At 49.2% G+C, this 18,433-nt stretch overlaps 1 protein-coding gene across 4 annotated transcripts in view; it reads right to left on the minus strand.

Moving 5' to 3' along the window:
* Positions 1–18,433, minus strand: part of TPCN1 (two pore segment channel 1) — a 70,987-nt gene that overhangs the window by 16,459 nt on the left and 36,095 nt on the right. For 3 of the 4 annotated variants that reach the window (XM_043439622.1, XM_043439604.1, XM_043439612.1), the window contains 12 exons: positions 15,811–15,938; positions 10,494–10,670; positions 9,963–10,076; positions 9,024–9,154; positions 7,530–7,618; positions 5,436–5,470; positions 4,832–4,890; positions 4,481–4,580; positions 2,096–2,212; positions 1,697–1,821; positions 835–883; positions 289–352 (listed from right to left, as the gene is read on the minus strand). In XM_043439622.1, coding sequence (XP_043295557.1) covers positions 289–352; positions 835–883; positions 1,697–1,821; positions 2,096–2,212; positions 4,481–4,580; positions 4,832–4,890; positions 5,436–5,470; positions 7,530–7,618; positions 9,024–9,154; positions 9,963–10,076; positions 10,494–10,670; positions 15,811–15,938 — 1,188 coding nt within the window. The remainder of the gene's footprint in view (positions 1–288; positions 353–834; positions 884–1,696; positions 1,822–2,095; positions 2,213–4,480; positions 4,581–4,831; positions 4,891–5,435; positions 5,471–7,529; positions 7,619–9,023; positions 9,155–9,962; positions 10,077–10,493; positions 10,671–15,810; positions 15,939–18,433) is intronic. The other variant, XM_043439630.1, reaches the window with a different exon arrangement.

Genomic DNA, 18,433 nt, shown 5'->3' on the forward strand with positions numbered 1-18,433 from the left:
AGACTTTCCTTTTCTTTTAATTATCTAACTTTTGTATCCATTTCCTTCAATGAGTAACTATTCATATAGTTCAATACTGACTGAACTAATCAATAATAGCTCGAAAAAAATCCACTGTTATTTTTTGTGTGGTTTTTATGTTACTGACGTCCCTCCCTAGTCCAGTACTGATTCTCTGCCAGGGTCGTCATACTCTTTTGCACACCCAGTTGCACACACGTGCACACACACACACTCTGGTCATGTTCTTTAAATGCTCATCCGTGGCCTCTGGAAACCTCCATTTACCTTTGAAGATGAGGAATGCTGTCCTGGGAAGCTCATCAAACCAGTGTTCTCTATTTCTCTTTGCCTGACCGAGGAACAGGGCCGTGGGAGAGAGGAAGTTAGGACCAGGGACCGGAACCCAGCCCTGGGGGCCAGGGTGCCGCTTCCTTTCCTGCTCTCTGACTAACTCGGGAAACCATGAAAATACTCGGGGATCTCCAGAACCACCAAGCCGGCCAGGTCTGCCGACCTTCTCAGTGTGCTGTGCACTGGCATTATTTTTATATGACCCTGAAAATAACACAGCAGGGTAGAACTCGCATGACCCCATTTCCCAGGTGAGACAAGTCTTGGAAAGGTTCCATAACCTGCCGGATGTCACATGGTGACTAATGGGGTCTGAGACTCAGGGCTCTTAACCTGGACAGCACATTGCAGGTGGACGGGCAAGTGTGGGCCGGGGGCCACCTGTTCTCTCTACAATGCACGGCGCCCAGCCGAGAGCTGGACCGGCTCATCCCCCTCCCATGGGACCGTCGGCCTGGTCCCTCCCCAGAGAGCACCCACCTTCCACTTCAAGGCAGCAACTTCATAAATATCATTAAAGTCCTCCAGGCTGTCATAAGCAACAAGAAAGGGCAAAAAAAAAAAAAAAAAATCAGGGCACGTTCCCACGGAGCTTCAGTGGTTCTCACACCCGCCTGCCTGTGGTCACCTTCGAGAGGTGGAGGGGGTGACATCTGGGAGCCCCAGCCCGTTGGGGCCCAGGGGACCAGTACCTGCTGGCTTCTCATCTTCTCCTTCCCCCAGACTATTGTATTGATACTTCATCCACTTAGTCTTCACTGGCTACCACCAGCTTGCGTCCCCCAGAGAGCCAGCCCCCAAATGACCACCACTGTCAGACAGACAAGGGTGGAGTGGAGCAGAGGACTACCTAGAACAACAGGGGCTGAGAGGTCAGCTCAGACTGAGCTCTCTCACCCTCGTCTCTACAGAACGCCTGCTGCTTCTCAAATCGAAAAGGAAAGGGTTTTGGTCATCAGCAGTCAGTAGGCCAAGACTGACCGTAGAGAGCTCGGGCCTGTTCTCTAAGGCTGTGCCAGGGCTGTGTGTTTGTGTGTGTTGTTCACGTTGCTCTATGGATCTGTTCACATCAACTACCCCAGCTTGCTCAGGGCTCGAGGGTGAGCAGTTGGGCCAGTCCATTCCACGAGCCAGTACATTCCTTTCTTGTTGTGAATTTATATTGGACGTGGGTTGGACTTTGTCATTTGTAAAAAGAATCCTGAGCAATAGGGTCTATGTGCATAAAAAGCTCTGTGAAGAAAACAAAGTCTCTAAGAGCATCTTTGCCCACCCATCCACCCCAGGGCCTCTTGTCAACTCCTCCTTCAGCTATTCTGCACCCACTTGGCATCCCTCTCACCTGAGCAGTGGCGTGTTGCTCTGATTCAGGGCCTTGAACGTGAGATAGCGCTCCCCCGCACTCATCCGGGGCTTGTAGAAGCGCATCAGGCCTTCGAACTGCCTGTAGGAGATGCCGGCGGGCCTCTGGGGAGAGAGGGAAGATGGCCACATGGAACATGGGAAAACTCAGAGTCCAGCTGCCCCTTCCCTTGGGGGGAGCCATGCCCGATGTCCCACATCACGTGGGATCCCACGGCACCCTGCTCTCTCTCGTTCTCCCAAGGGCAGGACCCCTGGTTTCTGAAGCTGCTGGCCCTTCCACACTTAGGAGATATTGGGGGGTGTGGTGGAGGTGGGGGGGAAGGGCAGGAGAACAAGGACCAACCCCCCTCCCTGGCTCAGCCCCCGGCACCCCTACCCGCTGGCTGACGAGCAGGCGGTAGGCGTGCTGGATGGCAGTTCGCTTGTGTAGCAGCAAAGACTTGAACTTGCGTTTCTCGACGTCATTGAAGGTGTCAAATACCACGGCCAGGAGCTGAGAGGGAAGAGCAGAGACCTGGTGCCCACGCTGACTGGGCCTCAGGGAGAGAGTTCCTGAGGGAACAGTTCCCCAGCCTCCAGAGGGCACTCCTCCAGCCACCCCAGAAACGGGTTGAGAAGAGCCTCTCCCCTGGCCAGGTGGTGTAGGAAGTTCATCTCCAAGTCTTAGGAGAGGAAGGTCATTCATTGCCACTTGTAAATTTCCCCTCTACAGATTCGTGAAAACACTATTACATTTTTCCGCGGTTTTTCTTCTCTGCCTGTGGCTAATCCCTGCCTGGGCAGTTTTATAAGGGGAGAGAAGCGGTGAGGGGAACACGCTGGGGCCTTTGCCCCATTTAGCTGTGTGTGATGGCCAGGGAGGCTGTGTCCATCCTGTGCCCTCCCAACCTCAGAGTAGGGAGGGACATCGCTGTCCCTTCCTCCCCTGTCCCCGTGTTCCTTCTCCTGCTGAGTCTGTGTGGCCCCAGAAACGAGGGATGAGAGGTGGGCCTGCACCCAACGGCACAAGTTTCTGGAATTGCCCAGTTCCAAAGTCAGCGTGTGAACGACACAGCCTGTGTTATCAGAGGGTGATGGGAGGGCGGGAGCAGAATTTGAAAGAAGACTTTTTGGGGGACACTTTCTTCCAAAAATATTTTGAGGGGGACTCTCTTTGCCTCTCTATCCCTTCAGACTGCCCCCCCCCCCCACATTTCCCTTTAGATCAAGGGAGTCAGCAAACTTTTTCTGTAAAGGGCCAGAGAGCAAATATGTTAGGCTCTGTAGGCAAGATGGTCTCTGTAGAAATCGCTCAACCCTGCAGGTGTAGCATGAAAGCAGTCAGACTATATACAAATGAATGGGCGTGGCCATGTGCAATAAAACTCTATTGACAAAAACAGGTGGTAGGCTGGGTTTGGGCCCCAACGGCTGACTCATACCCGTATTTTCACAGTTCAAAATACCTGTTAAAGCAACTAATTACACATGACAATATTTTTAGGATTCTAAACCAACAACAGTACAAAAAAACTCTAAGATGTACAAACAAATATCCAACATACTTATTTTGGGTCTTGAGAAATTAAAAAAAAGAAAATATTTTCCTGCTTAAGACATCACATTTTAAGGCAGGGACGGGAGCCTGGTGGGCTGCCATCTATGGGGTCGCACAGAGTTGGACACGACTGACGTGACTTAGCAGCAGCAACACAAGTCTACCTACCCCCAGAGAAATTGTTTTCCATTTCTATACCCGGGTCTGACTGTGGTGACTGGGGTGGGGACGCTCATCAGAAGTATAAAAATAAATGCAAGACTTGGTAAGTCCTCTTCCTTATAATTCTGGCGTTCATGTGGTCTCAGCTCCAGCCTGATGGTATGGTCTGGGAGGAGGCGATCTGCTGATGGCAGTAACATTCCTGGTGGCCAGTCAAGCCTTCAAAGTTCCCAGTGTGCATGGGGACTGCACATTGTCCTTAAAGGAATGTGTTCTGTATTGGGTTTCCCAGGGGTTCATAATAAACGGGGTAGAAATACACAGGACATTCCTGGCATGTGGGTGCAGTGGGATGGGGTGGTTAAGAGCAGGGCTCTGGAATGAGACCAGCTCATCTGGCCACCTGAGTTGTGCAGGCAAGGGTGACTCACCCTATTGGTCTGATCCTCAGTTTCCTCAACTATAAATTGAGAATCATAATAAGACATCTAGGCTTTGAGCGTTAAATTATTGAACCCCTATCCATAAGGCACTTGGCATAGTACCTGACTAAGGCTTCATAAGTGTCAGCTTTTCCAGTTATTATCTGTTTGCCATGAGAAGGAAAAGGTTCCAGGGTAGTTTTGGTTTAAACTCCAGCTCTGGGACTTCCTTCGTGGTTAAGTGGTTAATCCTGTGCTCCTAACACAGCGGGGCCCGGGTTTGATCCCTGATTAGGAAATTAGATCCCGCATGCCACAACTAAAGATCTCACATGCCGAAATGAAGACCCACCCAATGCATTCAAATAAATGAAAAAGTGAATGAATGAATGACAGGCTCTAGCATCGTCATCAGCAGCAGCAGCAGTACTATCGCAAAGAGGCTAGTTACTGCTGGTAACCAGCTGAACTCAAGTCTTGACAGGGAATTCCTAGTCACACCACACCTGCCCAGGGTCTAGGACTTCCTTCCCCTATGTTCCGCCCTCGGAGGTGGATGGCCACCCCTACTTTATCCCCACAATGCCCAGCACAGCGATGGCTGGGGCTGGTCCACAGAACACAAGCCAAGGCCACTCACCAGGTTCATGATAAAGTACAGCTCGATGGAAAGGTACACGATGAAGAAGATGCAGGACCAGGGGTTCTGGGAGTAGGAGGGCATCATCACATCTGGGAAGCTGTATTTGCAGAGTGTTACCTGCAAGGCCCATGTCTGCCAGTCTCTGCTTTCTCTAAGGACGTCCCTCTTTCTGCCTTCCCAGCCCCCTCCGCCCTCCCCCACTCTCAGCTCACCAGGCCACTCCCATCCCTCATGGTGGCCCTGAGCAGCTGTCTGAGCCAAGACGTAGAAGAGCCTTGGCTGAAAAGAGGAAAGAAACCTGGGCACTACCAGAGGGCAGGCAGAAGCCAAAGCAGAGTCCAAACTTACTTGGCGGTGGTCAGAAGGACAAACAGACTGACGATGCTGTTCTCCAGGGTGCTGAAGTACTGTGGGGACAGGAGGGCCAGAGGACACATGGGTGCCAGGCCGAGGGCACACACCACTGGGAACAGGCTGTGTGCAGTGGGTCATCTCCAGAGCCCTATCCTCCCCCACCCCACCCACGCATCCCCTCCCTCCTCCTGCGGGATCCCTTAAGGATGGCAGAGGAACAAGCAAACTCGGAGTCCAAGGCCTCCTCCTTCCTGAGCTCAGTGCTTCTGGCAGAAGCAGACACCTGGCCTCGGGATTGTCTCCCAGAGAATCACATGTTTTGCACAATGAGCTGGGCTCTCCTCCACCACTCCTCTGCCAAAATGTTTCAGTGTTCCAGATCTGATCCTGGAAACACCCCTCTCAATGACAGGACAGGGAATCCCCTTGGCACTCGAAGAAGGAAATGAACGTCCAGGTGCCATAAGCGATGATGAGAAACCAAGCAGGGCATCCCTTCCTAATACGGCTGGCCGGGGGAGGGTCAGTCCAGCCACCTGGCCCGAAGTGAAAAGGCCCCACACACAGGAAGACAGAGACAAACGTGTTGATTACTTACGGGGTCTGAAGGATTAGGGGAGAATAAGTAGAAACCTAGAAGAAGGTGGTGGCAAACATGGGTTAGAGCAGAAGTCCCAAACCCAGATGTCAAAAGGACTGGACAGATACTGATAAATGTAAATGAGTGCAATGGGCAGAGGGAAAGCGTAGCGAGTGGTGGGGACCACGGCAGAGCAGAGCGCATGCTCTGGCTGAAGGCACCAGGTAACTGCTGCCATTCGGGAATGTGATCCAAGCACCACTGAAGCTATTATTACAAAAGGCCAGTTGAGGACCTTCCTGGTGGCCCAGCAGTTAGGACTCTGTGCTTCCACTGCAGGGGGCTGGGGTTTGATCCCTGGTCAGGGAACTAAGATCCTATGTGCTGTATAGTGCAGCCAAAAAACACAAAGGCTGGATGCACAACATAGGGACTCTAGTTAATGATACCGTTATTGTGTTTTTGAAAGTTGCTAGGAGAGTAGATCTTCTCATTAGAAGGGAAAAAAAAACTATAAGTATGTATAAAGATGATGCTGTTAACCTTATTATGGGGATCATTCTGCAGTATGTACATAATAAATCATCATGCTGCACACCTAAAACTAATACAGTGCTATGTCGATTACATGTCAATTAAAAAAAAAAAAAACGAAAGTTTAAAAAAATTTAAGATTTTAAGGCTGGAAATCTGTATTTTCATGTCAAAAAATCTAGTTTTAAAAATGCTGGCTCAAGGGACTTCCCTGGTGGTCCAGTGGCTAAGACTCAGCTCCCAATGCAGGGGACCAGCTTGGATCTCTGGTCAGGGAACTAGATCACAAATGCTGCAACTAAGACTTGGAGCAGCCAAATAAATAAATATTTTAAAATAAAATATTAAATAAAAATTAAAATTAATTAGCTTTTTTTTTTTTAAAGACTTCACCTGCCAGTGGAGGGGGTGCAGGTTCAATCCCGTCAGGCAGCTAAGATCCCACATATCTTGTGCCCAAAAAAACAAAAAAATGTAAACAGAAGCAATGTTGTAACAAATTCAATAAAGACTTTAAAAAATGGTCCACATCAGAAAAATCTTAAAAAAATAAAACATAAAATGCTGGTTCAACACTTTCAGACCAAACAAAACTCATCCGTAGGCTGGGTCTGGAACCCAGACTGCTGGTTTGCAATCTTTGGTTTTGAGAACATGACAGCCAGGTAACAACTTCAAAGGGACCCCACTGTTCTCCTGCAGCTGAGGGTCCAAGGTGGGGGCACCATTAATTTCCTCTCTCTTAGAATGGGCTATTCCCCTGAGTCCTTGAAATCCTGAAACTCTGCCCCTAAGGGAAGTCAGCCCCTTGGAACACCAAGGAAATTCTATCCAGAGTGGGGTGGGAGGGTGGGAGTCAATGGCTCGGGGAACAGACTGTCACAAGGGCCCAGGGGTTTCAGCACTGGTGGGGGCCTTAGAGTCACGGCCCTCTGGTTCCACTGTCTCTGCCATCTGAGCACCAGGGAAGGGACCTTGGGCTTCCCTGCCGTGTTCTGAGACCGCCACTGTCTAAAGCCCGTGTCTGAATGTGGGAGTTGCATCAATACTTGATCTTATCTGAAGAGGCAAGGCCTCCTCCGCTGTTAGAAAGGGCGTGACCTTGCTTTAACACCTAGTGAAGCTGAACTTTGTCAACCCTAAGGTCCCAGGCATATGCTGTAGAGAAACTCCCGTGAGGGCGCGCCAGGAAAGGCAGGAGAATGTTCACATCAATGTGATCTGCGATAGAGGAAAATGCCCACCAACGGAGGAAGTGGTAAATAAATGTGGGTATATTCACGTATTGGATCACGACACTGCAGTGAAAACAAATGGCCTGCATTGCCATGCATCAGTGTGAATAAAGACTGGGGGCACCCCCTGGGAGCAAAAGGGAACTCAGATCAAGAAAGGTTACAAAGGTGGCTTCTATTTTTATTTCCTCCCAATACCGCATTTCCTAAGCTGGAGTCCACAAGTGTTTCTATCATTCTGAAAACCTTCCTGAATTTCTAAAACTGTCAAAGTGCCTTTTTTCTCAATGATAAGTTTGCTTTTACAGAGTGCCTGCATACTGGGGCTCAGGAAAAAACTCACCGAGGATGGCGAAAATGATCATGAAGAAGAGGAGAAGCATGAGGATATCCATGAAGGGTGGCAGGGACTGAAACATCTGCCGCAGGTTTCTGGGGAGAGAGACAGGGCCAGGAGGGGTGAGGGGCGGTGGGTGGCGGGCTGGGGCCCAGGGGGCATGGTCTGGGGCTCCTCAGTGCGGGATGCCTTTGTCGAGATGGGGGCCTGGTGCTCCCAAGCCCTGGAACACTAAATCCCGTTGCACCCTGGCTTGTGACGTCATGCTCAGTGATCTCCTAGGACTTCCACTCAGGGGGTGATGGGGAAAGAACCAGGGCAGGCGTGGTGCTTACTGAGCCCAAGCAGGCAAGTGCCTGCAAGGGATGGAGCAGGCAGGCCAAAGCCGGGTGCATGGCCTCGGGTGCCAAGGTCAGTCTGCATGGGATGCGGGAAGACATTTCAGGGCTACTCAGTCTGAGGACATGTGTCTCCAGTTTTGCAGACGGGGAACCAAGAGTGACCCCGTGGGCTCTCCCAGTGGCTCAGATGGTAAAGCGTCTGCCTGCAACGCAGGGGACCTGGGTTCGATCCCTGGGTCTGGAAGATGCCCTAGAGAAGGAAATGGCAACCCCACTCTAGGACTCTTGCCTGGAAAATTCCATGGATAGAGGAGCCTGGTCGACCATAGTCCATGGGATCTCAAAGACTCGGACACGACTGAGCAACCTCACCAAGAGTGAATGGCCAGCCCCCTCTCATTCACAGGACTCCAGCTAAGAGGTTTTCTAGATGGATTCTCAAAACTCAGTCCAGGGCTTCCCTGGTGGCTCAGTGGTGAAGAATCCACCTGCCAATGCAGGGGACACGGATTCGATCTCTGGTCTGGGAGATCCCACATGCCTCAGAGTAACTCAGTCTGTGCACCACAACTATTGAGCCTGTGCTCTAGAGCTGGAGAGCCACAACTACTGAAGCCTGAGCACCCAGAGCCCATGCTCTGCAACAAGAGAAGCCACCGCAATGAGGGGCCCTCACACTGCAACTAGAGAAAAGCCCATGCAGCAATGAAGACCCAGCACTGACCAAAAATCAACACTAGCATTAAAAAAAATAAAAAGAAAACAAAAACTCAGCTTGATCTTAGGTCAATGGCCTGTTTTGAGTTCAGTCCCCCAGTCCCAGGGGAAGTGTCAGGACCGCCTGCTGAGTTGCGTGGACTTCATTGAGTTACTGCCGCAGGCTGTGTTTGGGCAGATACTGTGCCAGGAGCCCCAGAGGGGCACAGGTAATGATGGGAGAGCGCCCTGGACCCGGAGTACAGAGACCTGAACTGCAGTGGGAGGACCACCCTCCTCTCTGTAGGGGTCGAATGACAGAGGGAAGTGATCAGGAATGTGACCTAGCCAAGTGCAGGAGGGACCTTATTGCTAGGTGACTCACTGCTGTTCCACCACAGACCCAGGGGGCCGGGCCGGGCCGGGCGAGCGCCTGAGTGAGCAGCTCCTCCCCAGGCCTTACCGCCGGACGCCGCCGCAGTACCGACAGTCCACCAGGAAGATGCAGCGCAGAGCCCGGGTCACCCGCATGTGCGATGTCTGCCGTACCAACACCACGATGGCCTCCACGAACTGCACCACCAGCACGGAGGTCTGGGGGAGGCCGGGCAAGGCGCACCATTAGCCCCTGTGCCCCAGCCCCTCCTGTATGCCCTGGCCAGAGGGCCAGCTAGATATTGGTCCCCCATACCTCCCCATCCCCGAGGGGAGCCTGGAGAAGCCCTTCCCTCATCCTCTCTCACTTCCCCCAACATCAGGTAGGCCCCAGGGAGACGTCCACTGGTTGCTGACCCAGGATAACAAGCTCCAGGGCGATCAGTGCTCCCAGCAGCTCATCAGAGGGTACCCACTGAACAAAACCACCACTCCGCAAGCCACAGCCACCCACCCTCTGGTTCCAGCTCTCCCTGCCCGCCCTGGGGTCTTCGGCATGTCCTGATCTCCAATTCCTTGGGCACATCCTCCCCGTCAAGTGTGTGTACTTCTGACACTGCTAAATACTACTCTGACACATTCCAAGTGATGCCTCTCTCTGCTACAGAGAAAGTGGACACATACGGCACTGGCTGCCATGAGTGTGGAGGCCATGCCAGGCTGGTTTGGAATCCCAGCTCTCCAGGATTCAGATCCCATTCTCTTGCGACTGGCTGGAGGTAAATTAGGAATAGTTACACATTTCCCACAAAAGTCACCATGCTGGTGCTTGGCTCCAACTAAATACTGGATCATGTTAGCTACTGTGAGTACCACCGTGACACCCAGAGCAAAGCTGGAAGCATGGTGAAGTCCGGGACCCAGAGTTACGCTTCGCAGTGCACGACTAGGCCCATGGGGGATTTGCAGTTGAACTGACGATACAGGCTTGACGTTGACAAGGAAATGCTGGAGATGGACACATCACCTTGACCATGGTCCTTCTGTGCCGGATGAAGGTGTGAAGGCCCAGCCACCGCAACTTCATGCAGAGTTCAAACACGACCACCACCAGGGCGAACAGCTCCAGGGTTGCGTGGACCTGTAGCCACAGGGCGTGAAGGAGATGCAGCGTCATCAGCCACTCCCCAGTCGGAGAAGTGAGCACACCTGCTGGCTTTTCTTTGGAGACAGTGGGCAGGACTGCTGATCAGGTATGCTTTTCACCTGGAGCCAAAGCTTGGCCACGGGTCCTAAGTGAGGCAGTCCGAGGGCGTCCCCCGCCCCTCCTTGGAAGTTACAAGGGAACGGAATCCCAGGGAAGACTGGGGGTGGTGCATTCCCTTGGGCGGGGACCCCAAGCAAGACTGGTGAGCCAGCTACTCCCGGGGCCTCCCCGTTTGAAATCCGTGGGGTGTCTCCCCTTCCAGAATGTTCCCTCTCAGGCTTGAGTTACTCTGCCCCCCTCCCACCCCCGACACCCCCAGAGAGCCGCGGCTCGCGGCCCCGGGACACTCACGTAAATGCCCAGCCGGAGAGCGGGGACGGCGGGAGCCTCGCACAAGGAGAGCAGCAGCAGGAGCAAGGCCGCGGACAGCTCCATCAGGTAGAAGAGGTGGTTGTGTGCGAAGAGGTAGGCCGCCAGCGCTTTGGCGTTCTTGGGGTGGGTGAAGAACTTGTCGTTATTCTCGCCTTCCTGAAAGAGCAAGAGTCGCGGTAGTGCGTGCGCCCGCACGAAGCAGGGCGCCTGGGACGCAAAAGCGGCCTGGGATGTGGGATGTGCGCTGGGCGGGGGAAAGGGGCGGGCCCTTGGCAGGTGGGAGCTTCAGGCCAGAGAGGATGGAAAATTAAGTATTATCTTCACAGCTTAGCACACCCCACAGGTCTCACCCTTGCCGCTGATGGGGCTCCAAAGACTTGCTTCTTTCCAAAACTACTTGGAGGAATCAAAGGATAAAACGCCCAAGAGATCAAAGGGAAGCGGGCGCATCTGGTCCCTTCTGAGACCAAAGTCTCCCTCTCAGGTGCGGGAGGCTAAGTGCTCGGGGTCTGGGGTAAACTAGCCACGACTGTGTCCTGGCTCCGCCCCCTTCTCCCTGGGTAACAGCACCTTTACAACCATCCGTGGGTTACCGACCTTACTTACTCCCAGGGCTCTCAGGGCAGCGTCTGGCACAAGGAAAGCTCCCTGAAGAGGTGACCTGTTATGATTTACTTTAAGCTAGTAACATTGAGGGCAAAGCTTGAAGGTCCCTTTATCAGAATCCTGCTTTACGCAGCTTTCCCCATCCCATTTACCTTTTTAAAGAGTTTTTGGATGTGGGACCATTTTTAAAGTTTTTGTTGAATTTGTTACAATATTGCTTCTGTTTTATGTGAGTTGTTGTTGTTTTTGCTTTTTGACCATGAGGCATGTGGGATCTTGGCTCCCCAGCTAGAGATGGAATCTGCACCCCCTCATTGGAAGGCAAAGTCTTCTTAACTACTGCACCAACAGGGAAGTCCCCCCACTTCTTAACTGACTCTATTTCCACCTAACTTTCTAACCCCTTGATGCTTTCACCCCAATAATAATGAGACAGTGGCTGACCCCCACTGAGTGCCCTCCACTAAGCCCCAACACTCTTTTCAGTCCTGACAACTTGCCTTCCAGGCAAATGCTTCTATGCCTTCTCATCTGACAGCAATGACAGGGAACTTCTGTAGCACCCAAGCCCATAGAGCCAGGCAGCCTGATTCCAGCAGCCCTGTTCTATCTACTCGTGGCCTCCTGCTGATGGTGCAGAAAACAAATGATGGAGCCCTTGAGAATATAAGCCGATGACCCTCCCTGTTAGGATCGGCCTTCTGGGGGAGGTAGGGGATCTTCACTGCCTCCCTGGGCTTGGTGGGCACAGGTCAGAGTAAGAGAGGTCCCACCTCATCAACTTCATCACCTCGGTACCCCATCCAACAGCCTACACATAGACAGCATTTACTTTCCACACATCGCCTTGCTTCAGTGCTTCTCAACTGGGGGCAGTGTTGACCACCTGCCCTCCCCTGACTCCACCCCAGGGCTGGAGACATGTGTAGTTATCACACCTGGGGGATGTTGCTGGTATCCAGAGAGTCAATTCCAGGGATGCTGCTAAACCTGCTAAAATGCACAGGGCAGCCCCTTACAACAAAGAATTATCCGGTCCCAAACACCAATGCTTCTGAGTTAGGAGAACCTGTCTTGTTCATTCTCAGCACAGACACTCAGAATAGAGGTTCTTGCCCTTGGCTCCAATCTCTAGAGGAGAAAAGGGTCAGAGTCCCAGAAGGGACACCCATCCTTTCCAAAAGCATTCTGGGTATTCTGGAATGCAGGCAGACCTTCAACTATTCCAATATTTGGCCCTTCTGGGATGAGGCCACATGCAACCATCCTCATAAACCCTTATTCCAGCAAAAGTGAAACTAACACACGTGCCTGGTGATTCACGCAGAAGTCGCAAAGCCAGGCTGACAGGAAGAAGTGTCTCTGGGCCAGGTGGCACATGGTGCCATGGAAGGAGCTTTGGGCAGCGGGCTCCTATGCTAGCCGGAGGTGGCTTCAGCTCACCAAGCTTGTCACAGAGAACTGGGAGAGCAAGAGACATAGTCAAGACCTCAGTTGGCACAGTGTCTGGTGCACACAGTGGGCATTTAATAGATGTTTGGTAAGATGAAGCATTTCTGCAAGAGATCATTCTCCAAGCGCCTGCCAGGCCCGAGGACTGTCTAGTAGCTGGGAGGCAGCTGGGAGCTCTGACCTTGGCTGTGGTTTCCAACGGAACTTCAAGCGAGTCACTTCCCTGAAGCCGGATACATTACTATCCTCATGATCAAAAAAAATAAATAAATAAAAGGCAAACCACAGACTGGACAGGGCAGGGAACAAACATCCTGGAAGTCACACAGAGGGCAAGCTGGGCAAGCCTCACTCCCCACCCTGTGATCTGTGCCGGGCTGTGGTTTTCACCTCCACCGCCTTGGCCACAGGGGTCACACATGGTTGCCTGGGAAGCTTCTGGCTTGGACTTCTAGAAAATGCAATTCTCGGGTAATTTCTTCCAACAAGTAGCCAGGGATGAAGGTCTGGCAAGAGGAAACCACTGACATGGAGCTCTCAGGTCTGACCTCAGGGACTTGGAATTGCCTCAGGGGAGATGGAAGATGAGGCCTCCCCCAGCAAGGACGGAGTGAAATAGGATCTGAGTCTCTATCCTGACCCAGATGCTAAGGCTTCCCAGGTGGCACAGTGGTAAAGAATCCACCCACCAATGTCGGAGACACAAAAAACGTGGATTCGACCCCTGGGTTGGGAAGATCCCCTGGAGGAGGAAATGGCAACCCATTCCAGTATTCTTGCCTGAAAAATCCCAAGGACAGAGGAGCCTGGTGGGCTACAGTCCATGGGGTGGCAAAGAGTCAGACACGACTGAGAACGCTCGCAAAAACAGCTCTTGGACACCCATTAACACCACCCTCCACAGCCAGAAACTACTGTCCACGGGGATTCAGATTCTGCTTTTAGTTTTAATTTTATAAGAGGATGGATCTTTTTTTGTAAAAAAAAAAAAATTCAAGTAATACACAAAATTATAAGGTAGTAAAAATTCCATCAGCCAAAAATAATCACCTTTAATATTCTGACAAATAACTTTCCAGATATGAATGGGTATCTGTGCATGCATAGACACATATTATATTAAATTATATATAACTTATATATTAAACATCACCATATGATACCTTCTGTTCTGTAACCTCTTTTCCCCCAAAGACATGGTCCATTTTTGAGTGAATACATGGGGTCAGGTACAGAAACGTGGCCACCACGTAGAGAAGAAAGAACATCATCTGGAGGCTGGATGGACACGGTTTAAATCCAAGCTTGGAAGTTTACTAGCTGGCTGGCTTTGGACTCACTAGGCCCTGGGAATCTCAGGTATATGAACCGGGAGATGACCAAACTGCTTGGTAAGGTTGTTAGAAAGATCAGCAAGTACATACTTAACTTAGTCTTTCTTTGGTATATAGATACATTTGTATTATATTTTAGATTCCACTTAGAAGTTATATAATATTTCTCTTTCACTAGCTGACTGACTTAGTATCATATTCTCTAGGTCTATCCACACTATGGCACATGGTAATATTTCATTCTTTATTGTGGCTAAGTAACATTCCACTGCGTGTGTGTGTGTGTGTGTGTGTGTGTGTGTGTGTGTGTGTGTGTGTGTGTGTGTGTGTATTATATGCCACATCTTCTTAAATCCACTGTCTGTTGAGGGGTGCTTGGTCCTCGGGTTGTCTCCATGCCTTGGCTATTGTAAAGAGTGCTATGACAGACACTGAGATGCACGCATCTTTTTGAATTAGAGGGTTTTTTCTTTCCAAATATATATCCTGGAGTGGGATTGCTGGATCATACAGTAGCTCTATTTTTAGTTTTTTAAGACACTTACATACTGTTTTCCTTAATGTCTGTACCAATTTACATTCCCACCAACAGCGTAGGAGAGTTCCCTTTCCTCCACACCCTCTCCAGCATTTATTATTTGATGATAGCCATTTTTATTACTAATGTTCTCACCTGCTTAAGGAAAGAAGGAATTACCAAGCAATGATTCTAATCCCGTATTTGGATCCATCCTGGCCTCTTATCTAGCACCTGTTCAACCTTAGAGAGGGTGACAGTGTACAGGGTGATTCTGCCCCATCAACAGGCATGCCCACGCTTGCTAAAATCTCCCTAAAACAGTTCTACTTAACCTGAATCATTTCTGCCTTAACCTGAATCAAAACACATTCCTTGAGGAGTATAGCCATAAAACGTGATAAACACACAGACACCTGAACAGCTATCAAATAAGTATCTGAATTTCATTAAATATTCTTTTAAAATAGCAAAGCAAATACTTACAAGGGAGAGCTACTTCAAAGAAGAAAAACATTAGGGGAAAGTGATCATTCAAATGAACTTAAGAAAAATCCCATTTCCTCACCCAAACCCTTACTCAATGCTGAAATTTCAACAGAAGCTGAAATCTTATGACAAAAATGACAAGATTAAGGTGAAACTACCATAGATAGTGAGATAGCAGTTAACAGGCAATATTCCCTTTGGAGAGTATTCAATACTATATATCAAGGGCCCTAAAAAATGTTGATTTCTTCAACCCACTGATTCTACTTCTTGGAGTGTTTCCTAATAAAATAATCCTCGATATTAAAGAGAAAAAGAGAGAAATAGCTGAAGACAGAGACTGTCCTCATATTATAATTTATAACAGGGAAATGCATAATATACAGTAAGGGAAACATAAAAAGAGAAAATATCCAAACTTATCAGGATAGTTAAATAAATTAAGATAGACCTACCAGACAGAATTATAAAGACTTTAAAATTTGTTTAAAAACAAAAACCAAGCATGGAATAGCAAATATGAAAGCAACAGCAGGATAAACAGGAAGGAATAAACATCTCCAGACTCCTCACACTAAGTCAGCTGGATTCAGTAGATAAAAGAAGAATTCCTTCCTGAGAACCGGCCTCTCCAGAAGAGGGAGCAGGGCAGGGGGAGGCCAAATGGACAGACTCGGGGAACTTGGGGGCAGGCAGGGCCACACACCGGGGGTCCTGGGAACAAGCCCACGGACACAGTCAGGTCGGCTCTCCCGGCCTGATCTTATGAAATGAGAAGCTCACACACGGAGCACTAAAGCCAGAACTGTATTTCTGGGCATGCATCCAACAGAGCCTGGCTCCCTGTATCCACCAACACGTGGCAAGAAGGGCCAGGTGCTGCCCAGGAGAGACTCACCTGGAGGTAGATTGCTGCCTCTTGATAAATCATCTCCCATTCATGTCCGGTGGGGCTGGAGGGGGAGTTTTCGCCCTTTAAGCTCAGACTGGGGGCCTGGGAGTCGTGGACGGTATATTTGCCTCCAACTGCAAGAGGAGATTCACTTACAACCCAGGTTTGAGAGAATAAAAAGACACCATTCACCAGAGAGAAGGCTGGCAGTCACTCACATGCTCTCACTCATATCCTATTATATAAGTCAATACCATTTGTATACACTTGGGCTTCCTGGTGGCTCAGGCAGTAAAAAATCCACCTGCAATGCAAGAGACCTGGGGTCGATCCCTGGGTTGTGAAGATCCTCTGGAGAAGGGCATGGCAACCGACTCCAGTATTTTTGCCTCGAGAATCCCCATGGTCAGAGGAGCCTGGCGGGCTACAGTCCATGGGGTCCCAAAGAGTCAGACACGACAGAGCAGCTAAGCACACATAAGTCTACACATGATCCCATGTATTACGTTGGCTGAAAAGGTCGTCTGGGTAACATATTTTGGCAAAAACCAAATGACCTTTTTGGCCAACCCAATACTAATGACAGCAAGAATAGTAAGTCTAGCAAAAATGTTTTTCTGACATGGATGGACCTTGAGGGTATTATGCTGATGTGGAATCTTAAAACTAAAACAAACTAGTGAATACAACAACAAAAACAGACTCATAGTTACAGAGAACAAACCAGTGGTTTCTTTGGGGAGAGGGAAGGGGGAGGGGATTAAGAGGCACAAACTACTATGTATAAAATAAATAAACTACAAGGATATATTGTGCAGCAAAGGAATATTTTATAACTATAAAAGGAGCATAACCTTTAAAAATTGTGAATCACTACATTATACACCTGAAACATAGAGTGTTGTATATCAACCATACCTCAATTAAATTTTTCTTTCTCCTGTTAAGTGAAAAAAGCAAGTATAAAAAAGCATGCACCCAGTGCTATCATTTGTGTAAATAAGGGAAAAAAACAAGAAAGCACAGAGATATCTACTTATCTTAACGGGAGAAATAGGAAGAGTAAATTAGAACTTGATGAAATTGATTACCTACAATGGATGGAGAGAACAGGGTAGAAGTCACTCAGAGGGAGTGATCTTTTTGATGACTTCTGACTTGTGGAAGCATGTTAATATACTACCTTGTCAGAAAAATAAAAATAACTGGATTTGTTCCCTGGTGCAGGGTCATCCGTGGCTCTTCCCTGCTGAGACCCATGCCCTTTCCTTCTGGTAACTCAGTCCTGTCTGTCTTTGAAGAGTGTCCACTCCCTACTTTCTGTCCTTATTCTTCAGCTCTGGCCAACTCCACCCCTGGCAGCTGATCCAGTGCAATGAGATCCCCTCCACCCCCGACCCCACCGCACCCCCGCCCCCAATCCCACCCCAGACAGGTATTGGTTCAGCCAGTGCTGCTGACCGAAGTCTAGCCAACAAGGGTGAGCCTAGAACTTCTCCAGGACCAGTTTAGAAAGGGGTGTGTGTGTGTGTGTGTGTGGAGGGATTGGGGAGCTCTTTCCCTATTGCTGCTGGAGGCTGCCTCTGCCACCAAGTGGGGAAGACCTGCCTGAGTTACACCCGTGGGATCGAACTGTGCCTGACATTTACCTCAGAGCATTCCCAAACTCTGAGCCCACAAAGACCCTTTTATACCTAAGCCTCTTTGAGTTGGGCTCGTCACAGCGCTCAAGTATGTCTGCTGATACATGCCATGGCGTTGACAAACAAGTCTCAGCTTTTTATTTTTTTAAGTTTTTTTTTTACTGTATATTTATTTGGCTGAGATGGGTCTTAGTTGTGGCACTCTGGATTTTTAGTTGTGCCATGTGGGATCTAGTTCCCCAGCCAGGGATGGAACCTGGGCCCCCTGCATTGGGAGTGAGGAATCTCAGCCACTGGACCACCAGGGAAGTCCCATGGACGGACATTTAGACTATTGCCAGTGTTTGGCTATTTCAAATGAAGCTGTTATGAACATTCATGTACAGGACTTGGTATGGATGTAGGTGTTCATTTCTTGGGGGTAAATTCCAAGGGGTGAAACAGCTGGATCACCCATTTAACTTTTCACAAAACTACTAAACTGTTTTCCGAAGTGATTGTACCATTTACACTCCCACTCGCAGTAAATGAGAGTTCTAGGCCTTCCACTTCCGCATCACCAATTGATATGCTCACTGCTTTAAGTCTTAACTATCCTAAAATATTGTGATGTTACTGCATTGTTTTAATTCCAATGCTTTTAATTTGCATTTCCCCAGAGACTAATAATGTTGAGCATCTTTGCATATGCTTAGTTGCCATTTGCACAACTTAATTGAAGTGTCTCCAACTCTTACCTGTTTCTGTTATGTTATTTTCTTCTTTTTTTAAATTTTGAGTCACATATATGCATATATATATATAATGCAGTCTATAAATATACAAATCTTTGTCTCTGATTATAATATCTACTCCAGTTTTGATTATTTGCTTGGATTACTGATTATTGTAGCTTTTTCCATTCTTTTAATCTCTTTGTGTCTTTTTATTTAAACTTTGTTTCCTGTAGGCAGCATAAAGTTTGGTCTTGTTTCTTTCCTCCAGCT

The sequence above is a fragment of the Cervus canadensis genome, chromosome 1, assembly GCF_019320065.1.
Source record: "Cervus canadensis isolate Bull #8, Minnesota chromosome 1, ASM1932006v1, whole genome shotgun sequence".
NCBI lineage: Eukaryota > Metazoa > Chordata > Mammalia > Artiodactyla > Cervidae > Cervus > Cervus canadensis.